At 46.3% G+C, this 21,435-nt stretch overlaps 1 protein-coding gene and 1 long non-coding RNA gene across 3 annotated transcripts; both read left to right on the top strand.

Annotated features, from left to right (window-relative positions):
- The first annotated feature begins 687 nt into the window (after nt 1-687).
- Nucleotides 688-1,962, top strand: LOC310923640. The gene is made up of 3 exons (XR_014592663.1): nt 688-1,092; nt 1,375-1,447; nt 1,547-1,962. It is a non-coding gene; the product is annotated as an uncharacterized lncRNA (long non-coding RNA).
- Nucleotides 1,963-7,881: 5,919 nt separating this feature from the next.
- On the top strand, nt 7,882-14,511 carry LOC310923639 (smoothelin-like protein 2). Of its 2 annotated transcripts, none has more exons than XM_083885563.1 (3): nt 7,882-8,837; nt 13,598-13,688; nt 14,400-14,419. In XM_083885563.1, exon 1 carries the CDS (start codon nt 8,359-8,361, stop codon nt 8,794-8,796), a length of 438 nt encoding a protein of 145 aa, XP_083741689.1. In that variant the 5' UTR covers nt 7,882-8,358; the 3' UTR covers nt 8,797-8,837; nt 13,598-13,688; nt 14,400-14,419. The 2 variants fall into 2 exon arrangements, 1 of the variants encoding a protein (XP_083741689.1); XR_014592662.1 differs by lacking the exon at nt 7,882-8,837 and adding an exon at nt 9,348-9,462 and having other exon boundaries at nt 14,400-14,511.
- The last annotated feature ends 6,924 nt before the right edge of the window (nt 14,512-21,435 follow it).

Genomic DNA, 21,435 nt, shown 5'->3' with positions numbered 1-21,435 from the left:
GGGCTGGGCTGTGACAGGGGATTCCCAGCTGCTGTGTGGCTATGGAGGGTGAGGAAGCCTCAGAGTCCCTGGTGTTGGACCTCAGTCCCTGTAGGTGATCTTGGGTAGCAGTGCTGAGGGACACTGCTGAGCTTCTCCTTGGGGGTTCTCTGCTGCTTTGAGTAGGGAGATGCACATTTCCATATAGCTCAGGATTGCTTGGGCAAACGAACGGAGCCCTGGAAGGTCCTTGAATGTGTGGGGTTTTTCTCTAGTCCTGGCTTAGAGTAACCTTCTGTCCTAAAGGGATCGAGCAGCACTTGCTGCTGCTGGGAGACTTCAGTTCCTTTCCTTCCAAATGTTTGGAATGCTCTGTAGCTGATGTGCTGCTATCAACATGTGCAAGGTTCCTGTCTTTGCAGCATATTTTATCGTATTCCCCGTGAGATTGAATGTCCCTGCAGTGATTTGTGACCTGCTGAAATGTTAAAGCCAAGCGAGTGATAAGCTCATTGTTTTTCCAAATGTGTCCTTTTACCTCTGTTTTGCCTCCCCATTAATAGTAAAATAAGGCCATTCTCCCTGTTGGTGTCTGTGTCCATTCTCCTGCCACTGTGGACTGGAAAAACACTCGGTCACTGGTCACTGCCTGGAGTGGTGCAAGGAGAGATCCCAGGGCAGCCACCAAGTCTCCACTTGCTCCTTTTCCCTGGTGAGCTCCTTGGGGTGAGTGCAGTGATCCCTGAGGATGGAGAAGGGCTTGGAATGAGGGAAAAGACTTGGAGAAACCATTTTCCAGAAGGATGTGAGCCTGAAGGTTTGTCCGTTATCTGGTGCTTTTGTCCATCTCATGTGTTTTCTGTTTTTAATGATTGTTTAAGTTCGAGGACACTAATTTCAAAATGAAGAGGGCATTTCTAGGGCATATTTTTTTATGATTTTTATGCCTTTTTGTTTTGTGGAAAGAATTAATTTTGTTTTCATGTTTTGTCCTTCAGGACGTGCAGAAGCTCAGTTGACCCTCCCACACCGAGCAGTGCCAGTGCACAGCAGTGAAATGCATCAGTTGTTGTCTGAATGGATTAAACCTGTTGGTGCTGCTGTTGGTTCACTGTGAGGATTTGTTGTTCCTATGCACTTGGGGGGCTTTGGCCACGCTCGGGGGGATGTAAAATAAGCACTGGGGGCTGCTCTGGATATGTGTGCTCTGGACATGAGCACTGGGTTTGGCAGCAAGGCTGAAGGGTTTGTGAGAGCAGAGCAGGGAATGGACAAGTCAGCTCCAGCAGGGTGAGGTATATCTGCTTCTGCTTCCAGAAGCTTGTAATTTGTGGAAATTTTAAAGCCTGTGGCTGTAATTAGTAGTAATAATAGTGCCCTCTTTTATCTCTTAAGGTCCCTGGCCAACATGGAACAAGAACTGACCCAGAACTTGTTGGTGCCCTGGTAGAGAGAGAAGTAGCAAATGGTATTGAGAGAATTTCTGTGGGGATATGTGAGATCCTGGTGTTCCTGTGAGCTTAAGAAATGATCTGCAATGAAAAATATTTTTTTTTTTTTTCTACAGGAGAATCTGATGTGGAACACGTGACCCAGATGACTTGATGTGACTTCTTGAAACCTTGAAATAAGGTGGTATTAATCTTTTTGGATAGAAGCAAAGCATTTGCAAGCACTTGGCAGAAGCCTATGAAAGGTAAGTGACGGGCTAAGGACACGAGCAGGAAAACATCTGGGGCTGTGATTTGATTTCACAGAGGGTTATGGATTCCTGTCTCAAATGTCCATATGGCAGTGGAGCTGGATCTATATGCCCCAGTGGAGAGGCAGGGTTGTCCTGTGTTCCTGGCTTTCTAGAGGCTGGAGTGTTGCCCAAGGAAGAGCATCCTGGTTTTGCTGCTGTGTTCAGGCACCAGCAGCCAGGAGTTGTTTGGTGCCTCGTTCCAGAAGCAGCAGGAACCTGGATTTCTGTCTCTAGGATTGTCTTGCTGTCCAAGGCTAAAGGTGAGTAGCAAGGCAGCTCTGGGAGCTCTTGGAAGTCAGGAGTGCCTGGTCTCTCATCTCCAGGTGCTGCTCAGGTAATTGCTCAGGTGTTCACTTAATGGTTCTTTGATGGCTTTGGACTTTCTGGTTGGAAGAAAAAGGGTCCTTTCCAGTCTCTGCCTTCTGTAATTCTGGGATCAGCCATTACTCTTTTCAGGCAGGCTAGATAGCCTCAGGAGTGGGCAGAGGAAGTGCTACCTGAAGTGTGGTTCCACAGGAGAGGGGAACAAGCTTTCTGCAGAGGTTCAAATGGCTTGTGACTTATAGAAGCACTGAGGTCTGAACAAGAGTCTTGAGCCAAAGCTGTCAGTGGCCTATTTTGGTACTGGACAGTCTTGATGGGGCCATTAAATCCAGTTTTTCCAAGAGCCTTTTCAGCGTATCTTTAGTGTATCTATCTTGACTGCCAGATTTCTACAAGAGAGGCCTCCTTGAGTTTGTCATGTGAGCAAAGGGTCCTTCACACAGTGGCTTTTCTGCATTGCACATTTAGTTACAGTCTCCACTCTGGAGGGAATTTTCATTTGGAGCCAGTTACTGCCTTTCTTAAAAGATTTGTTACATGGTCAGAGACTAAGCTTACCCTTAGAAGCACACCGTGACTGACAAGGCTATCTGTGGAGCATGTGCTATGTCCAGAGAGGATTCACTGACAGCTACTTGGGTTGTAGGAAGACAGCTGGTGACAGCTGGCAAGTTTATCCTTTTATCATCCTGGCCGTCAGTGCTCCTGTTCTTCCTTTAGTTCTGTTTCTTTGCATATCAGTTCTTCAGCTGTGCTGATGAAGTGCAGAGGATGAGTTTGCTCACTTTATTTCAGCCTCTCATAGATTCTAGTCCCATTAATGGGCCTGCCTGGCACAGACGAGAGGAGAGTTTGGTTAGGGTTTTTTTTGTCTTTTTTCTTGCCCCTCACCCTTTTGTAATTTGATTGATAGCAGGTAATTCTTCAGCTCAGTCTTTGCTCCTGATGCTACAGTGTCATGCTTGCTAGGGGAAGCTGCATGTAATGAATGCACATTGCATTCAGCTGTCAGGAGTAATTTTCCATCTGTCCATCTGTGGCACAAAATTAGAAGGCAGTCCTTCCAGCATGCGACTCTGCCCTGTATTTCCCCCAACCAAGGTATTCAGTCCACAAGTTACCAGTTTTGTCATCTTCTCTCCTTTCTGCCAACAAAATACACATGAAAAAAGAACTGCCTGTAGGCCATAAAAGTGTACTTGCAAGTCATAATCAAAAGCTGAGCTTCCTGGTCTTTTCACAACTTTCTCGCTAAACTCGTTGGCTTCAATGGCTCTCAGTTCTCTGTGAGAGAAGGAACCTATTAAAAGCCACACGGAAACATTAGCTAGCGAAGGCAGAAAAGCCTTTGCTACCCTCGGCCGCAGGTTTTGTTAACCCCTCCAAGCTGCAACCAGCATTACCGCATTTTGTGTGCCCCTGGTGTAAGACAGCCCCTTGTAGGTCATAAATCACCACGGGTGTCATCACAGAACAACCTTGCTGGGCCCGTTATTGTTATTAGGTCTAGAAAGATGAGTTGCTGACCTTTACCGAGCGCTATTTCTGTTGACTGCTAAAAACCTTCGGAACAAATCGGAACAAAGTTGCGTGTTCCTTGGCCGTGTGAGCCAGGCTCTAACTGCCTGTGAGCTTTCTGAATGTTAGCAAATCTTCAATGATCTCTCAAATGAGGGCCTAGTTTACTTTGCATATACTCTAAAGAAAGGTATGCTTCAGGTCCAGACTACCGGTACTAAATACTACCGGTTATTCCCATTGACACAGCTTCTGATTTGTCAATGGGAATAACACAACGGGAAAGCAAGCTCCCATGTAGAAAGAGGCATACCGCTGTTACCCATGACACAAACTGCCCACTGTTGGTGTGGGCAGACCAGTGCTGGTCTATGCCATAAAGAAGCTCATTAGGAATACAGTAGGGTGAGAACCTAGGCTTTGTATATTCCACAGGTTTCAGGATAACACTTGTCAAATGCCTCCTGTTCTGCCGTGCATCTCAATGCTTCTGATTATTACTTGCAAAGTTATTTTGCAGCAAAGCTTCCAACCTGTACCAAGCAGTACAGGATATACGGGTAAAGGAACTGCCGTAATTGTGCAAATTATGGAAGGAAATGCCACCTTTCTAAACCTGTTGTGAGGAATGGTGGCAGGAGGATTCTGGAGGGATTTGATGCTGATGTTCATGGGAAAGTTTTGAACCAGAAGCTTATGAAAGGTCCCCATATTTTCTCTCATTTTAGGGTTGAAGTATGAGGAAGTTGTATTGGCTTCAATCTGTCAGGGAAGTCCTAAATATTTCTTTGCTTACGGACATAGCTTAAGGTGCTGAGAGATGCAGTTGGCTAGGTGCACTGCCTCGGCTGTCGGGACACTCAGGGAAGCAGCGGAGAGGCAAAGCTTAGGCCTGGCGCTAGAAAGCCAGATGAGAACTGTACGAAGCGGAGTTCTTACTCAGCAGTTTAACCACTTGGTGCTGTAGACTAGTGAGTTACAGCACTCAGGAAATGCCTCTGTTTCTGTCCTGTCTATAAAGACAGGAAAAAAGTCTTTGCTTTCTTAAGGAACTTAGTGATGCCCCTTCCGCTTGCAATAAGAAGTATATGCATCAAAGAAATTGATTATGAGCTTGGCTCTATATTAAAAGAGTTGAAGCCAAACCGTTGAGCCCACTGCTGCTCTCCACATCTGTGTTCATTGCTCTGATAATGAATAACAGTTGGGATAAAATATTTTTGATGAAGCAAAACACAAGTGTTTTCCTCTGCCTCTTTTTGTGAATGTTCTTGTAAGCCTACATATAGATCACCTTCCTTTGTTGTTTATTTTCTGGCACACAAGGGAGGAAAAAAAATCCGGTACTTGGTACGGGCACTCTTCAAAATTAAGACCAAGGCCTGCATTCTGATTTTAGGGCGATAACAGTAAATATCAAGTAACTGCATGAATTGAAAGAATAATTTCACATTAATAATAATATTATAGCTGAGATTGAAATTTGCCCTGTTAACTTTTAAATTACCAGCATGTGCATATTTACCTCCATTAGGAGCTTCAGATCATTCCTTCTGTTAAGCTTAATGCAAGGTCAGGGTTCTATCTGCAGTAGAAGTTTTTCCCAACCCTTTAGAAGCTGTACCGGGATCATTACGTGGCTGCCCTTGGCAAATGTCTGACTGTATTGTCAATTGCTATGTCCGGTCAGCCATACGATGAACGTTACCTGTGTTACGTGGGCCAAAATGCCACAGCAGAAGCCAAGGGCTACAGGTCTCCTGTTGAAGGAAGGAAGCTGGCTGCTCTCTGTTTGGCACAGTATCAATTTTATATGGGTTTGTGACAGACTGTAAACATGTTTTAACGCTTGGGATCTCCCTCCTAAAAGGAGGCATAATGGAATTAGTTTGCTATAGAACAAGAGAGTGGGACAGATTGTAGCAAGTGGGAAGAATAACAAGTTGGAAAAACAGACCATTCAGGAAAAAGTGAATCCCAGTCAGGAAAAGACAGACATACCGGTCAGGCCTCTATCAAGCTGTGGGAGTTTTACGTGGTACACAGGAATGTGTTGGAGTATTTAGGAAGGGTGCTTGAGGAGATCATCAACGATCATTATCATGACAGGAAAGCCATCACCTAGCCCTGGCCCGATAAATGTCAAATAGCCCTGATGAACTCTGTAACACAATGCAAAGTGAAATAGTGGGGTACCTAGCAGAAGATTACACTGGAGGAATGAGAAAAACGTCCTGCTACTGGTCTTTTGGCATTCCCGAATGTCTCCAGATGCTTGGTAATGTTGTTTCTTAGAATGAGAACTGTAGTTAGCTGGTGTGGGGACGCTTTGGCGGGAGTTTTGTACGTCTTTTGGCAACTCCACAGGGTAAACAACCCAGCCATGAAAACATGCAGCAATATCCCAGCTGGACAATGCCGGGGTGCTGTTGCCTTCCCATAGCATAGTGTTGGGCAATCCTACTCCTTTCAAATGCAAAACCCAAAAGTGAATTAATACAATAGTAGGTTTTGATCCTCCTAATAATAGATTTGCTCGAGAGATACTTAGCCTGTGAATCACTCTCACAGCGCACCAGATCCCCATAAGTTTTGCAGTTGCTTCTCCTTTTTGCCCCCCTCTGCCCCGGTCTCAGAATTTCAAGTGGTATCACCTCTTTCCAGATGGGGTAAGCTGAGTGCTGTGCAAAATAATAAACCACATTGTAAGATGCTGTGCTTGGTGAAGCAAGTGCTAAGGAGGAGGTGTGAATAAGGAACTGGTCTGGGTGAAGTGACTGTAGATTTTTTTTCCACTTCTTCTGCAGTAGAGAGCTTTGAGACAGGTGCTGACAAAAAAAGTCCTACTGCTGAGGCCTTCCCCTTGGCTGGCAGTTTTGTGTAAGCTGGAGCTATCCCAGAGTATCGGGTTGCTTTATGCCATGAAAAGCTAGAACTCTGATCTGGAAAGAATTGGAACAGCCTGTGGAACGCTGTCAGACACACGATCGGATAGTGATTGCTAAGGAGAGGATGACCAGGTCTCAGATACCCGAGATCAGTATTGAGAAAACAAAGTTTGCAGCCATGGCAGCGGCTGTTGTCTCTTAAATGTTACCCTTTACAGGGCTTGGCATCCTTAGGTATAACGGAGATCGTTAGTCCTTCTTGTGGTGAGCGAGCAGGGCCAAAGGAGCTGAATACCTTGCACAAATCAGGGAATGGCTTCTCCTATTGCTGCCTTTGGATGTATGCGATTGCACGTACATCTGCGGACACGTGCCTTGTGCACACTCTGTTGCCTTCTGCCACCGTGATCTCAATGTTACGATAATTCCTGCTATGAGTAAAAAGACACAGAAAAGTTGCCTGTCAGCTATAAGAAGCAACAAAATTTGATTTGCTTGGCTCTGCTAGACCTAACTGAGAATAGGTTGGAAACTTTTTTTCAAAACACCTTTTATCAGAAAGCTGAATTTTCTACTAGATAGTTATTCTGTGATGAAGTGTAAGTTTTCTTTAGTAATTGAAAATATTGTAAAAATGGAAATATTTACCATCCAGGAAGAGTATTTTCCAAAGAATTACACTATTAGGACTATGAGCTGCCAAGATCAATAAACACACACACATATATGTATTTTTAGATAAGGTTGTATATGCTAAGAAATTGCCTGTGAGCTAATGGTAATTGAATTATGTTATTATTGCTTTAGGGTTTTACCCATACTGACTAGGGCAGAACTACAACTTTCCCTGCATATTCCAGGTTTATAGGCTTAGCTACTTGCTGCTGCAAGAGAACTACTATTGCCAACTGTTTAATTTTACCAAAGAAGTTGTAGCTATTTGACATAGAGGGCTGACAGATATAGGCTACTTGATGACACAAATGTCTTTAAAGTATTTCTCAGATTCCTTTTTTCTGTGAGGCTTTTTTTTTGTCTTGTGCTGCAGTAAAGAATATGCTTGAAAGCATTCTGCATCGTGGCTCTGGCTAGTTTGGCAGAAATGTGTCTCTTCCCGCATGCACACAGATTGGATCTGCCAGACGACTTGGCAGCTCAATACTAATGCCCATCGAATTGCAGCCTAGTATGGGAAACGTTTAAGTGTGAACATGCCGGTTATGAGTTTCTGCGCTTTCATGGGCAGCAACTTGGCGGTTTGTCTAAGGGTGTATGTGCGTGCATTTCTGTCTCTATGCCCTCAAAGACCTTTCTCTTTTACTTTTGCCCCCGAGTTCCCGCGAAAGAGACAGCCTGTGCATACTTTCACATGGTCATCGACCAAGCAACTTGGGAAGGCTCTGGTACTAACCGCTCCTCCCCTCGTTCTGTCTCTCTCCTATTCCTTTCCAACCCACATCTCCCACTTCTTCCTTCACCCAGCCCGGCGCTGGCGCCCGCTTCGTGCCGTCTCGCTCCCGCGGCCCCACACCGCAGCCCGCAGCGCCCGGCCCTCTCGGGCCCTAAAGTCCCTGGGCAGCTGTGAATGAGCCCGTGGCCCCGCCCCTTCTCCCGGCTTGTTCCACCATTGCCTCCCCAAATTCCATCTCCCCCTCTGAAGGAGTGAACGCGGAGCGGGGCGGACCTTGCAGCCGCGCCACTCGCGCCGCTTCTGTGCCTCCTGCGCCCCAGGAGAGCGGGCCGTGCCCGGCGGCGCCGGGGGCCGGGTCAGGGCCGCCAGGAGGCACAGGGAGCTCTCGAAGAGAAGGACAGGCGGCGGCGAGCGGGGAGACGATCAGGCTTCCGCCGCTGGCCGCTCCCGAGCCCCTCCGTCCTTGCCCGCGTAGCCTGCGGCCCGTGGACACCATGGCCGGCGAGATCGAGGATCTGAACAGCCGGGAGGCTCAGACCGTCTGTGACGGCCTGGGACGCTATGAGGACATGCTGCGGGGCGCCGTCCGGGACATCCATGTGGACATCCAGCTGTTCAAGCAGGGGGTAGGCCGGCAGGTGGAGGAGGTGCTGCGCCTCGCCAGCCCCCTGGCACACGCTGTCTCTGAGCTGCAGCAGGAGAACCTGCGCCTGCGGGTACAGCTGGAGCGCCTGTCTCGGCAGGTGGAGGCCCTGGGCCGGTCGGCGGGGCTGCCGCAGGACTGGGTGAACGAGGCGGCCGTGGGGCCCGGCTCGCCGGAGCAAGGTTCGGCCGACGACACATTCTCCAGTCGTGCCAAGCTAGCGGTCGCTGGCCAGAGCCAAGTAAGCGGCCTGGGAGACGGCAGGAGGGAGGGCCAAGGGCATGCATAAGAGGATACTTCACGACTGTTGCCAGACTGCGTTGGCACGGGGTAACGTTTAAGGACACGGAGTTCCTCTTCTGCGACGCGGGGTCAGTGGTAGCTAAACTCGCACAGACGTAGTCAGTCATTCCTCCCAGTGATAAAACTTCCTGCAGTGTAACAGAACGTTGTAACGTGTGGCGCATAGAAACACCACTTAGTGGAAAGCTCATCTGGTACTGAGATGTTTTATGTAATCCTTTTTCAGTGTCTGTCTCTGCGAGAAGAGTTGAGAGTTCCTGTGCAAACCTTGATGCCAGGAGAGTACTACCGGGCAGTACGCTGTGATTTGGGCACATAAAACCGGGGTACCAGAGACTTGGCTTTCACAGATGACAGCTTGTTTAGACAGCTTGTTTAGGTCCTCTTGGTTAAGCATGTCTTGAGGGGGGTTTAAGACTGTTGAAGCTTAAAAAACTGGTCTGCGGTCTATGCAGACTTGGGGTTAAAAAGTAAAAGCTTGGAAATTAAATTCACTAGAATTGGGAATGAGCAGAGTCTGTATTGCATTCCTACCCTCTTCATTCCTACTGACCCGTGAATGCGGACATTGGGCTTCCTACCTCTGGGTAAAAGGTAAAGCTGCCGTTTGATACATTGTAGAAACTGCCACTTTTCCCCCCATGTGAAAAAGGTAAACACCATCCATACAATTTATAGACTGCTTCCTTTCTGTTCTGCGGAGCTATCCACGCTTGCTTATATTGCAAGGAATAGGTGTAAGCTGGGTGATACGGAAGGGACAAGGGATTGTTGTTCCCCGTTCCATTTCACGGTCTAGTATACTTCCCAGTATGGAGAATCTCGCGTCAATGTTACGGTAATGTCCAGCTTTAGGTATCCGTGTCCATGTTAAAGCTCAGTATGAGCTTTTGTTTGTGTGAGTACCCTCCTGCTTTGCTTTGAGGGTTCAGGGAAGATCAATTAGGTGCTGATCGTTATTCAGTGCCCTCCCAACAATTTAGGTTGGAGAAGTTCCCAAGTTAGCAGAGCTGACCAAAAGGGAATTTCAGTACTGAGAACTATGGGAGGTGCCGCTACAGCTATACACACCAAATTTGTGCAGTGAAAACATGAATTTGTGGGTCAGGTTCTGATGTGGCTGCACACAAATGGCAAAAGAGCGAGCTTTGGTTGCTGTGCCAGTCACCTGCGTTCTCTGTAATGAACACTGTTCCTTCAGTTGATTCCAGTTTCTGGTTATATGACCAAAACATTTCAAATGGAATAACATAAATGGCACTGTGTATGTTTTCAGAAACACGAATATCTATGGTAAAACTGATGATACTTTTATCTTAGTAAATACTTCTACGTAAGTGTGAGATATGAGAAGCAAATAATACTGACCTGGAAATAGCAGCAAACCAAGACGAGCTCTTTTGCTCCCGAAAAGATTTATCAGTTGAATTCCTTTTTACTGTGTGGTTGATGCAGCATTAATTAGATACTGGAGATTCTGAGCATCTTTGGTATCTGAACCATTATTTTCTAATATTGCTAGATTTTTTCATGGTAATTTAACTGGGGGGGAAAAAATGAATCCAGGGAGTTCCAAGCATAGTTCAGAAGTAAGGACACAAATCTCCATTTAATTTTAATCTGGGCAGTTTCTGCTATGATGTCCTCGAAAGCTGTTATACAGTGGTCTAAAAGCTGGTTTAGGTGGAATTTTAAATGGCCATTAGCTGTTCTGATTTGGAGGTGAGTCTTCCTGTTGGTTTGATACCAGCCTTCAATTCAGCTCTCTTAACTAGACCAGAATCTTGAGAGCTGCTTCCACAAAGGTGGAAAATAGGAGATATTTGAAGAGTTAGTTTTGAAAATCTGGATCGTGGAGCCATACCTGAGCTACTGAGCACTTACAAAAGAAGAGTTTTGATATCTTTTTTGTTGTTCTTGATCTGATTTTACATTTTGGCAGGAGCTTTGCAAGTTATGATATTTCCGTAGTTTTTGTGATTGAGTGTGATGCCTTTGTTAAGAGGGAGGACTAAAAGTACTTTAAGGGTGTTCTGTTTTAAAACCGTCAGAGAAGTTTCTGTCTGTTGGACAGACGGCTGCAGAGAGTCTGCCTGCAGTGGTCAAAGCTGCAGAGAGAGAGAGATAGCTGGCTATGACCACCTATGAAGGTCTAAACGAGTATTTCCCATTGGCTCCCTGGTGACCCAATGGCACCCAGCAGTTAGTCAGCCTGTGAGTAACTGCATAAGACGTGACTCAGGTGTACATAATGACCTACGTATTTCCAGCAAAGATAAGCTTAGAGAGCTGGAGTTGTTCAGCCTGGAGAAGAGAAGGCTTCAGGGAGACTTCATTGCGACCTTTGAGTACTTTAGGGGGCTTACAAAAAGGGGGGTGAGGGACTTGTTTTTGTACAGGCAGATAGCAACAGGACGAGGGGCAATGGTTTTAAACTGAAAGAGGGTGGGTTAGATTGGTTGTTAGGAAGAAACTGTTCATTCAGAGGGTGGTGAAGCACAGGTTGCCCAGGGAAGTTGTGGATGACCCATCCCTGTCAGTGTTTGAGGCCAGAATGGGCTCCCGAGCAACCCAATCTGATGCGTGGAATCCCTGTGCGTGGCAAGGGGTTGAAACAGGGTGATCTTTACTATCCCTTCTGACCCAAACCTTTCTGTGGATGTACTTCTCCTAGATAAACAGCATTTCTAGAGCCGATGACTTTTATTGTGACCCTTGTGGTAGCTGGTGGTTTTATGAAAGACACTGAATGACTGAAATCTCTCATTTGAGAGAGTAGTATCATTTGTGTCTGTCATCCTTCTAGAAATTGACCTTGTTGTGGACAAAATCTTGAAGACATAACAGACATGCACCTTAGAGGTTCAGCGAGGAAATAAGTGATATTTCTTTTGTTTCTAATCTTGTGATCTGGCGCTTACTTTTTCTGAACGTGTTGAGTTTTTGCCACTGGCTTGCAATAATTGCAGCTTCCGGTTATGGATCTCCAAAGTTTATACTTCTTTGCAGCAAAGAAGGAATTCCAGCAGCCCTACAACTATGGAAAGTCTTATCATCCATTACGTGGAGATCTGAGCTACACAGAGATTAGTTCTGCAAGCAGGCTTGGATAAGGCATCTGAAATATTAGTGTTCACTTTCTTTTCTTCAACTTGACCAGTTCTTCGTGTTGTTGTCACATGAGTTGTACAAATGAGTGCTTTTTATTATGAAGTACAGATATATGTAGTTATCACTCTGCTATTTATAATCTATGTGACCACCCCTGATAGAAGTGTTGCTAAACACATGGGTTTGTCAGAATCTTGGCATCTCCAAAGTGGATTTTGAAAGTACTTCAGCCTGACACCACTAAATGCACATCAGAATCTGATCCCACTGTTCTGTCAGCACGTGGGCCTTCTTCCCCATCCTCCAGCCTGGTATCAGTTTATCTTTTGGCACCGTTAGCCAAACCATAGCGGTCGGGTTTGCATGAAATAAGGTAATGCAGGACTTGTCATTGCATTAGAAAGCCAGTGCAGTGTGTAGAATGCTGCGTGACCTTTGCAATGACTATGTCGTTTGACGATTTTACTCACCCACACCTCCCCAGCTTATAAAAGTAGATTGATGTTTACAGCCTGCACAGGCATTCTTCACATTCAGGTCATAATGGCTGACATGAATGGCTAAACGGTTCTAACTGTATACCATGGGTAGATTCTAGGGAGCTGCATTAGCTATGCTTTACATTTCAGTTGTGAATATGGGCAATAATTGTTGACTGGGATCTCAATTGCGCTAAATGCAGCAATAAAAGCTCCGAAGTCCTGACTCTGCATGGTTTCTATAACTAGTATTTGTTGTAATTCTCTCAATCCTGGCAGCTAGTGATAACTGAATGTATTCTCACATAGTACCATTTTCTTGATAAATACAAAAGTTTCAAAATAGTTGGGTTTTTTCCAGAATTTAAAACATGTTGATGCAACTACACAATCAATGAGACTTTTTGTGAACTGCGTGTTGGAGAATTTCTCACTACTAATTGTAGCTCCTGCTTCTTGGAAACTTAACTGCAGTAATCATGCATCCGTGAAGCAGTTTTCTTCTTCCTTTAGTTATGCAGCCAAAAATTGCGCAGTTTCTCGTGGTTTAATGTTCCGCTTCAACCCCCCAAAAACCCCCAGCCCAGCCAGCCAAAAAACTCAAACAAAACCCAAAAAACAAAACGGCAACTTCCCACTAAACCCATGAAAAAATTCCTGGCTGATTTTTCTGGAATTATATTGACAGACATTATGAGGAAAATTTATGCTTTTCCCAGGAAAAAAAAGTTATCCTTACAGAAGTTACAGATTATAATATAATATGTAATGTGCTAGGACTGGAATTACTTTGTAATGCTTGTACAATATGTTTTCACAGTGTAATTTCTTTCTGCAGCAAATAGAAAAAAAAATGCAGAGCAGTATTCCAGGCAATCTCAATCAATTTCTCCACTGTTACACAAGGTCTTCTGTTTATCACCATCACAGTGGATGGTGATACCTTTATCTAATAAAAGATAACACCTCCTAGGTGCTTGGGGTCTGTTAAGGACAAGTGTGTGAAGATTGATTTAAGTTATGCATTGCCAATGTTTTGTATGCAGCCTTGGCTCCTGGGGTTAGGTAATTGTTCCTTTCTTATTTTGAGGTCACTTGCATGAGGAAGATCTGTTCTTGGCAGGTGTTTCTGGATACTCTTCTCACTTTTGTTGCCGTTTGAAATTTAGTTGCCGTGTCTGTTGTCTGTTCTGACAGAGCGTAGACCTGGATGACCACCAGAAACCTGAGTTTAGAAGAGTGTTTAGTTCTTCCATCATTGAAAATGGGCATCGATCTTCATCATCAGGTAGGAACAGGGCATGAAATGAAGCATCACTGCCTGTAAAGTACACGATCTTGTCAGTCATAGAGCAAATCTCACATTTGGGAAGGGTTAGAATTTGCTGTAGTTTCAGGATGGATATTGTCCTGTGGCGCCGACACTTTATTTCATAATTTCGAGTTTAATGTTAAAACTTTGGCTTTACTGTAAAGCATGTGCTATAATGTTTCATAAATTAGAGGCTATTACTGCTGCATTAACTTGAGACACGAGTGATAAGGCCTGCTATGCTGGGTGCCATTGTAGTCTTGCATCCAAAACATCTTGCAAGTCACCCCTCCACTTCCATCATCCGTCAGCGGAGGAAGGACTTAACCATCTCCAGTTTAGAGAGTCATACAGTGTTTCGAAAAACCATGAAAAGAACAAAAATGCTGCTTCCTTAACAGGGGCAGGAGATTGGGAGCGAGGGCTGCGCAGAGGAAGAGAAGCTCACTGAATGCAAATGCTAGTATATTAATGATCTATAGACATTGTTCCTGCTGAGATTCACGTAGAGTAAGTTTGATAGCTGCTAGGATCACTTGCACTAGGGTTGTTTCTGCTACATAGATGGTACAATGTTTCAAAGGGGATTAAATCCAATGATTTGTAAAATGTTGCCTGGACATTGGCTTGTAACTTTGTTACAAATCTGCAAGCAAATTTTCTGCCTCTCTCCCGTTTTTTATTCAGGTCAGGCAAAAGTCACTCGTGAACTGACCTGTTTTCAGATGTCGGAACCTTCTTCCCCTGAAGCCCATGCCCCTGCAGTCACCTTACAGATGCCCCACCTTCCTGTTACTGCAGTAACCAGGACATCTGAGAAGTTTTCAGGAGAGAACATCCGTCCAACAGGAACAACTAATACATCTTCTTGCCTGCTGGGACAGGGCAAGAGCACAAATACAGTGGGAGTGAAGTCTTCCAACCAGCCAGGTAAGAGAGAAAAATAACATGCTGAAGCTGCATCCTGCTTCCTTTCTTCAACTGGTGCTGTGAATATTGTTCTGTGACCTAGTGGTAACTATGAAACCTTGCTTTTATGGCTAAATATCCCATTGTGGGACACTCCAGTTTGGAATACTGTGGGTCCTAGCTGGAGCTTTCGGCTGTAATGCCACATCCGCAGACTATTTTTGTGCCTAATGTAGTTGAGTTTTGCGTGAAGCAGATACTGCGGCATACTGACTGAATTCAGTAAGTTACCGAATCTCTTAAACGTGCCCAGCTCTTTTAATGAATTTTGTAGACATTTTTAGTGCTTTGAGACTGGAGGCCCTGTGAGAAGTTAGGCAGCTATTTGGCTAAGAGGTTCCAATAGTCATCTGGAGGAAGGAATGACTGACAGCAGTCTGACACATATAAACACATCAGTGATTGCAGAATCTTAGTTCAATTGAAATTGAGTTTTAAAAAAAATATTTCACATTGAAGCCATTCATCCTTGGCTGTGACACTTACAAATTGGACTTTATATATGGGTCAGAAATTATAGCAGGATACCAGATGGGATTGCTAGCAAGAGATAGGGATTATCTGCAGATGATTCTTTTAATTTTTATCTTACTAAAGCTGAGAATGTAGCAAACACTTCCTTTCTCTTTTTTTGTGCTGATAAACTGAAGGACTGGAATTGAATTACAATGAAAACAATGGATTCATCGGCCACTGGAGGTGACTGTTCCAATCTGCATGCCCTTATGCAACAAAAATTGAGAGTGATTCCATGCCCTTTAGGGGTTCAAACCTGAGCGTGTAGTTTTCATTTTTAAGTAGCTCCAGCTGCTTTGGAACACATTCTGCCACACTTGCTCTTTCTGCATGTCTCTAGCAGCCAGAAAGCGCTGTAAAGCGCTCTTTTGCCCGAGAAAAGCAACACTCAGGGGGACTTCTGTAACTTTGCTTGCAGCAGCACCTTGGTGTGTTTTCTGTGTTCTCCAAGTGAAAATAAGCCTGTGGGGAGCCCGTGGTAGCTCCAGCTGCTTTGGAACACATTCTGCCACACTTGCTCTTTCTGCATGTCTCTAGCAGCCAGAAAGCGCTGTAAAGCGCTCTTTTCTCGAGAAAAGCAACACTCTGGGAAACCTCTGTAACTTTGCTTGCAGCAGCACCTTGGTGTGTTTTCTGTGTTCTCCAAGTGAAAATAAGCCTGTCCGGAGCCCGTGGTAGCTCCAGCTGCTTTGGAACACATTCTGCCACACTTGCTCTTTCTGCATGTCTCTAGCAGCCAGAAAGCACTGTAAAGCGCTCTTTTCTCGAGAAAAGCAACACTCTGGGAAACCTCTGTAACTTTGCTTGCAGCAGCACCTTGGTGTGTTTTCTGTGTTCTCCAAGTGAAAATAAGCCTGTGGGGAGCCCGTGGTAGCTCCAGCTGCTTTGGAACACATTCTGCCACACTTGCTCTTTCTGCATGTCTCTAGCAGCCAGAAAGCGCTGTAAAGCGCTCTTTTCTCGAGAAAAGCAACACTCTGGGAAACCTCTGTAACTTTGCTTGCAGCAGCACCTTGGTGTGTTTTCTGTGTTCTCCAAGTGAAAATAAGCCTGTCCGGAGCCCGTGGTAGCTCCAGCTGCTTTGGAACACATTCTGCCACACTTGCTCTTTCTGCATGTCTCTAGCAGCCAGAAAGCGCTGTAAAGCGCTCTTTTCTCGAGAAAAGCAACACTCAGGGGGACTTCTGTAACTTTGCTTGCAGCAGCACCTTGGTGTGTTTTCTGTGTTCTCCAAGTGAAAATAAGCCTGTCCGGAGCCCGTGGTAGCTCCAGCTGCTTTGGAACACATTCTGCCACACTTGCTCTTTCTGCATGTCTCTAGCAGCCAGAAAGCGCTGTAAAGCGCTCTTTTCTCGAGAAAAGCAACACTCAGGGGGACTTCTGTAACTTTGCTTGCAGCAGCACCTTGGTGTGTTTTCTGTGTTCTCCAAGTGAAAATAAGCCTGTCCGGAGCCCGTGGTAGCTCCAGCTGCTTTGGAACACATTCTGCCACACTTGCTCTTTCTGCATGTCTCTAGCAGCCAGAAAGCGCTGTAAAGCGCTCTTTTCTCGAGAAAAGCAACACTCAGGGGGACTTCTGTAACTTTGCTTGCAGCAGCACCTTGGTGTGTTTTCTGTGTTCTCCAAGTGAAAATAAGCCTGTCCGGAGCCCGTGGTAGCTCCAGCTGCTTTGGAACACATTCTGCCACACTTGCTCTTTCTGCATGTCTCTAGCAGCCAGAAAGCGCTGTAAAGCGCTCTTTTCTCGAGAAAAGCAACACTCTGGGAAACCTCTGTAACTTTGCTTGCAGCAGCACCTTGGTGTGTTTTCTGTGTTCTCCAAGTGAAAATAAGCCTGTCCGGAGCCCGTGGTAGCTCCAGCTGCTTTGGAACACATTCTGCCACACTTGCTCTTTCTGCATGTCTCTAGCAGCCAGAAAGCGCTGTAAAGCGCTCTTTTGCTCGAGAAAAGCAACACTCAGGGGGACTTCTGTAACTTTGCTTGCAGCAGCACCTTGGTGTGTTTTCTGTGTTCTCCAAGTGAAAATAAGCCTGTGGGGAGCCCGTGGTAGCTCCAGCTGCTTTGGAACACATTCTGCCACACTTGCTCTTTCTGCATGTCTCTAGCAGCCAGAAAGCGCTGTAAAGCGCTCTTTTCTCGAGAAAAGCAACACTCAGGGGGACTTCTGTAACTTTGCTTGCAGCAGCACCTTGGTGTGTTTTCTGTGTTCTCCAAGTGAAAATAAGCCTGTCCGGAGCCCGTGGTAGCTCCAGCTGCTTTGGAACACATTCTGCCACACTTGCTCTTTCTGCATGTCTCTAGCAGCCAGAAAGCGCTGTAAAGCGCTCTTTTCTCGAGAAAAGCAACACTCTGGGAAACCTCTGTAACTTTGCTTGCAGCAGCACCTTGGTGTGTTTTCTGTGTTCTCCAAGTGAAAATAAGCCTGTCCGGAGCCCGTGGTAGCTCCAGCTGCTTTGGAACACATTCTGCCACACTTGCTCTTTCTGCATGTCTCTAGCAGCCAGAAAGCGCTGTAAAGCGCTCTTTTCTCGAGAAAAGCAACACTCTGGGAAACCTCTGTAACTTTGCTTGCAGCAGCACCTTGGTGTGTTTTCTGTGTTCTCCAAGTGAAAATAAGCCTGTCCGGAGCCCGTGGTAGCTCCAGCTGCTTTGGAACACATTCTGCCACACTTGCTCTTTCTGCATGTCTCTAGCAGCCAGAAAGCGCTGTAAAGCGCTCTTTTCTCGAGAAAAGCAACACTCAGGGGGACTTCTGTAACTTTGCTTGCAGCAGCACCTTGGTGTGTTTTCTGTGTTCTCCAAGTGAAAATAAGCCTGTCCGGAGCCCGTGGTAGCTCCAGCTGCTTTGGAACACATTCTGCCACACTTGCTCTTTCTGCATGTCTCTAGCAGCCAGAAAGCGCTGTAAAGCGCTCTTTTCTCGAGAAAAGCAACACTCAGGGGGACTTCTGTAACTTTGCTTGCAGCAGCACCTTGGTGTGTTTTCTGTGTTCTCCAAGTGAAAAGAAGCCTGTCCGGAGCCCGTGGTAGCTCCAGCTGCTTTGGAACACATTCTGCCACACTTGCTCTTTCTGCATGTCTCTAGCAGCCAGAAAGCGCTGTAAAGCGCTCTTTTCTCGAGAAAAGCAACACTCTGGGGGACTTCTGTAACTTTGCTTGCAGCAGCACCTTGGTGTGTTTTCTGTGTTCTCCAAGTGAAAATAAGCCTGTCCGGAGCCCGTGGTAGCTCCAGCTGCTTTGGAACACATTCTGCCACACTTGCTCTTTCTGCATGTCTCTAGCAGCCGGAAAGCGCTGTAAAGCGCTCTTTTACCCGAGAAAAGCAACACTCAGGGGAATTCTGTAACTTTGCTTGCAGCAGCACCTTGGTGTGTTTTCTGTGTTCTCCAAGTGAAAATAAGCCTGTCCGGAGCCCGTGGTAGCTCCAGCTGCTTTGGAACACATTCTGCCACACTTGCTGTTTCTGCATGTCTCTAGCAGCCAGAAAGCGCTGTAAAGCGCTCTTTTGCTCGAGAAAAGCCACACTCAGGGGGACCTCTGTAACTTTGCTTGCAGCAGCACCTTGGTGTGTTTTCTGTGTTCTCCAAGTGAAAATAAGCCTGTCCGGAGCCCGTGGTAGCTCCAGCTGCTTTGGAACACATTCTGCCACACTTGCTCTTTCTGCATGTCTCTAGCAGCCAGAAAGCGCTGTAAAGCGCTCTTTTCTCGAGAAAAGCAACACTCTGGGAAACCTCTGTAACTTTGCTTGCAGCAGCACCTTGGTGTGTTTTCTGTGTTCTCCAAGTGAAAATAAGCCTGTGCGGAGCCCGTGGTAGCTCCAGCTGCTTTGGAACACATTCTGCCACACTTGCTCTTTCTGCATGTCTCTAGCAGCCAGAAAGCGCTGTAAAGCGCTCTTTTCTCGAGAAAAGCAACACTCAGGGGGACTTGTGTAACTTTGCTTGCAGCAGCACCTTGGTGTGTTTTCTGTGTTCTCCAAGTGAAAATAAGCCTGTCCGGAGCCCGTGGTAGCTCCAGCTGCTTTGGAACACATTCTGCCACACTTGCTCTTTCTGCATGTCTCTAGCAGCCAGAAAGCGCTGTAAAGCGCTCTTTTCTCGAGAAAAGCAACACTCAGGGGGACTTCTGTAACTTTGCTTGCAGCAGCACCTTGGTGTGTTTTCTGTGTTCTCCAAGTGAAAATAAGCCTGTGGGGAGCCCGTGGTAGCTCCAGCTGCTTTGGAACACATTCTGCCACACTTGCTCTTTCTGCATGTCTCTAGCAGCCAGAAAGCGCTGTAAAGCGCTCTTTTCTCGAGAAAAGCAACACTCTGGGAAACCTCTGTAACTTTGCTTGCAGCAGCACCTTGGTGTGTTTTCTGTGTTCTCCAAGTGAAAATAAGCCTGTGGGGAGCCCGTGGTAGCTCCAGCTGCTTTGGAACACATTCTGCCACACTTGCTCTTTCTGCATGTCTCTAGCAGCCAGAAAGCGCTGTAAAGCGCTCTTTTCTCGAGAAAAGCAACACTCTGGGAAACCTCTGTAACTTTGCTTGCAGCAGCACCTTGGTGTGTTTTCTGTGTTCTCCAAGTGAAAATAAGCCTGTGGGGAGCCCGTGGTAGCTCCAGCTGCTTTGGAACACATTCTGCCACACTTGCTCTTTCTGCATGTCTCTAGCAGCCAGAAAGCGCTGTAAAGCGCTCTTTTCTCGAGAAAAGCAACACTCTGGGAAACCTCTGTAACTTTGCTTGCAGCAGCACCTTGGTGTGTTTTCTGTGTTCTCCAAGTGAAAATAAGCCTGTCCGGAGCCCGTGGTAGCTCCAGCTGCTTTGGAACACATTCTGCCACACTTGCTCTTTCTGCATGTCTCTAGCAGCCAGAAAGCGCTGTAAAGCGCTCTTTTCTCGAGAAAAGCAACACTCTGGGAAACCTCTGTAACTTTGCTTGCAGCAGCACCTTGGTGTGTTTTCTGTGTTCTCCAAGTGAAAATAAGCCTGTCCGGAGCCCGTGGTAGCTCCAGCTGCTTTGGAACACATTCTGCCACACTTGCTCTTTCTGCATGTCTCTAGCAGCCAGAAAGCGCTGTAAAGCGCTCTTTTCTCGAGAAAAGCAACACTCTGGGAAACCTCTGTAACTTTGCTTGCAGCAGCACCTTGGTGTGTTTTCTGTGTTCTCCAAGTGAAAATAAGCCTGTCCGGAGCCCGTGGTAGCTCCAGCTGCTTTGGAACACATTCTGCCACACTTGCTCTTTCTGCATGTCTCTAGCAGCCAGAAAGCGCTGTAAAGCGCTCTTTTCTCGAGAAAAGCAACACTCTGGGAAACCTCTGTAACTTTGCTTGCAGCAGCACCTTGGTGTGTTTTCTGTGTTCTCCAAGTGAAAATAAGCCTGTGCGGAGCCCGTGGTAGCTCCAGCTGCTTTGGAACACATTCTGCCACACTTGCTCTTTCTGCATGTCTCTAGCAGCCAGAAAGCGCTGTAAAGCGCTCTTTTCTCGAGAAAAGCAACACTCTGGGAAACCTCTGTAACTTTGCTTGCAGCAGCACCTTGGTGTGTTTTCTGTGTTCTCCAAGTGAAAATAAGCCTGTCCGGAGCCCGTGGTAGCTCCAGCTGCTTTGGAACACATTCTGCCACACTTGCTCTTTCTGCATGTCTCTAGCAGCCAGAAAGCGCTGTAAAGCGCTCTTTTCTCGAGAAAAGCAACACTCTGGGAAACCTCTGTAACTTTGCTTGCAGCAGCACCTTGGTGTGTTTTCTGTGTTCTCCAAGTGAAAATAAGCCTGTCCGGAGCCCGTGGTAGCTCCAGCTGCTTTGGAACACATTCTGCCACACTTGCTCTTTCTGCATGTCTCTAGCAGCCAGAAAGCGCTGTAAAGCGCTCTTTTCTCGAGAAAAGCAACACTCTGGGAAACCTCTGTAACTTTGCTTGCAGCAGCACCTTGGTGTGTTTTCTGTGTTCTCCAAGTGAAAATAAGCCTGTCCGGAGCCCGTGGTAGCTCCAGCTGCTTTGGAACACATTCTGCCACACTTGCTCTTTCTGCATGTCTCTAGCAGCCAGAAAGCGCTGTAAAGCGCTCTTTTCTCGAGAAAAGCAACACTCTGGGAAACCTCTGTAACTTTGCTTGCAGCAGCACCTTGGTGTGTTTTCTGTGTTCTCCAAGTGAAAATAAGCCTGTCCGGAGCCCGTGGTAGCTCCAGCTGCTTTGGAACACATTCTGCCACACTTGCTCTTTCTGCATGTCTCTAGCAGCCAGAAAGCGCT

The sequence above is a fragment of the Zosterops lateralis genome, assembly GCF_965231275.1.
Source record: "Zosterops lateralis genome assembly, contig: HAP1_HAP1_SCAFFOLD_154, whole genome shotgun sequence".
Taxonomy (NCBI): domain Eukaryota; kingdom Metazoa; phylum Chordata; class Aves; order Passeriformes; family Zosteropidae; genus Zosterops; species Zosterops lateralis.
Note: the sequence above shows the minus strand (reverse complement) of the source record. Positions and strands in the feature narration are given on the sequence as shown.

What these genes read in the sequence shown, in the direction of transcription:
- LOC310923639 (XM_083885563.1), top strand. Translation starts at nt 8,359, where the DNA reads ATGGCCGGCGAGATCGAGGATCTGAACAGCCGGGAGGCTCAGACCGTC.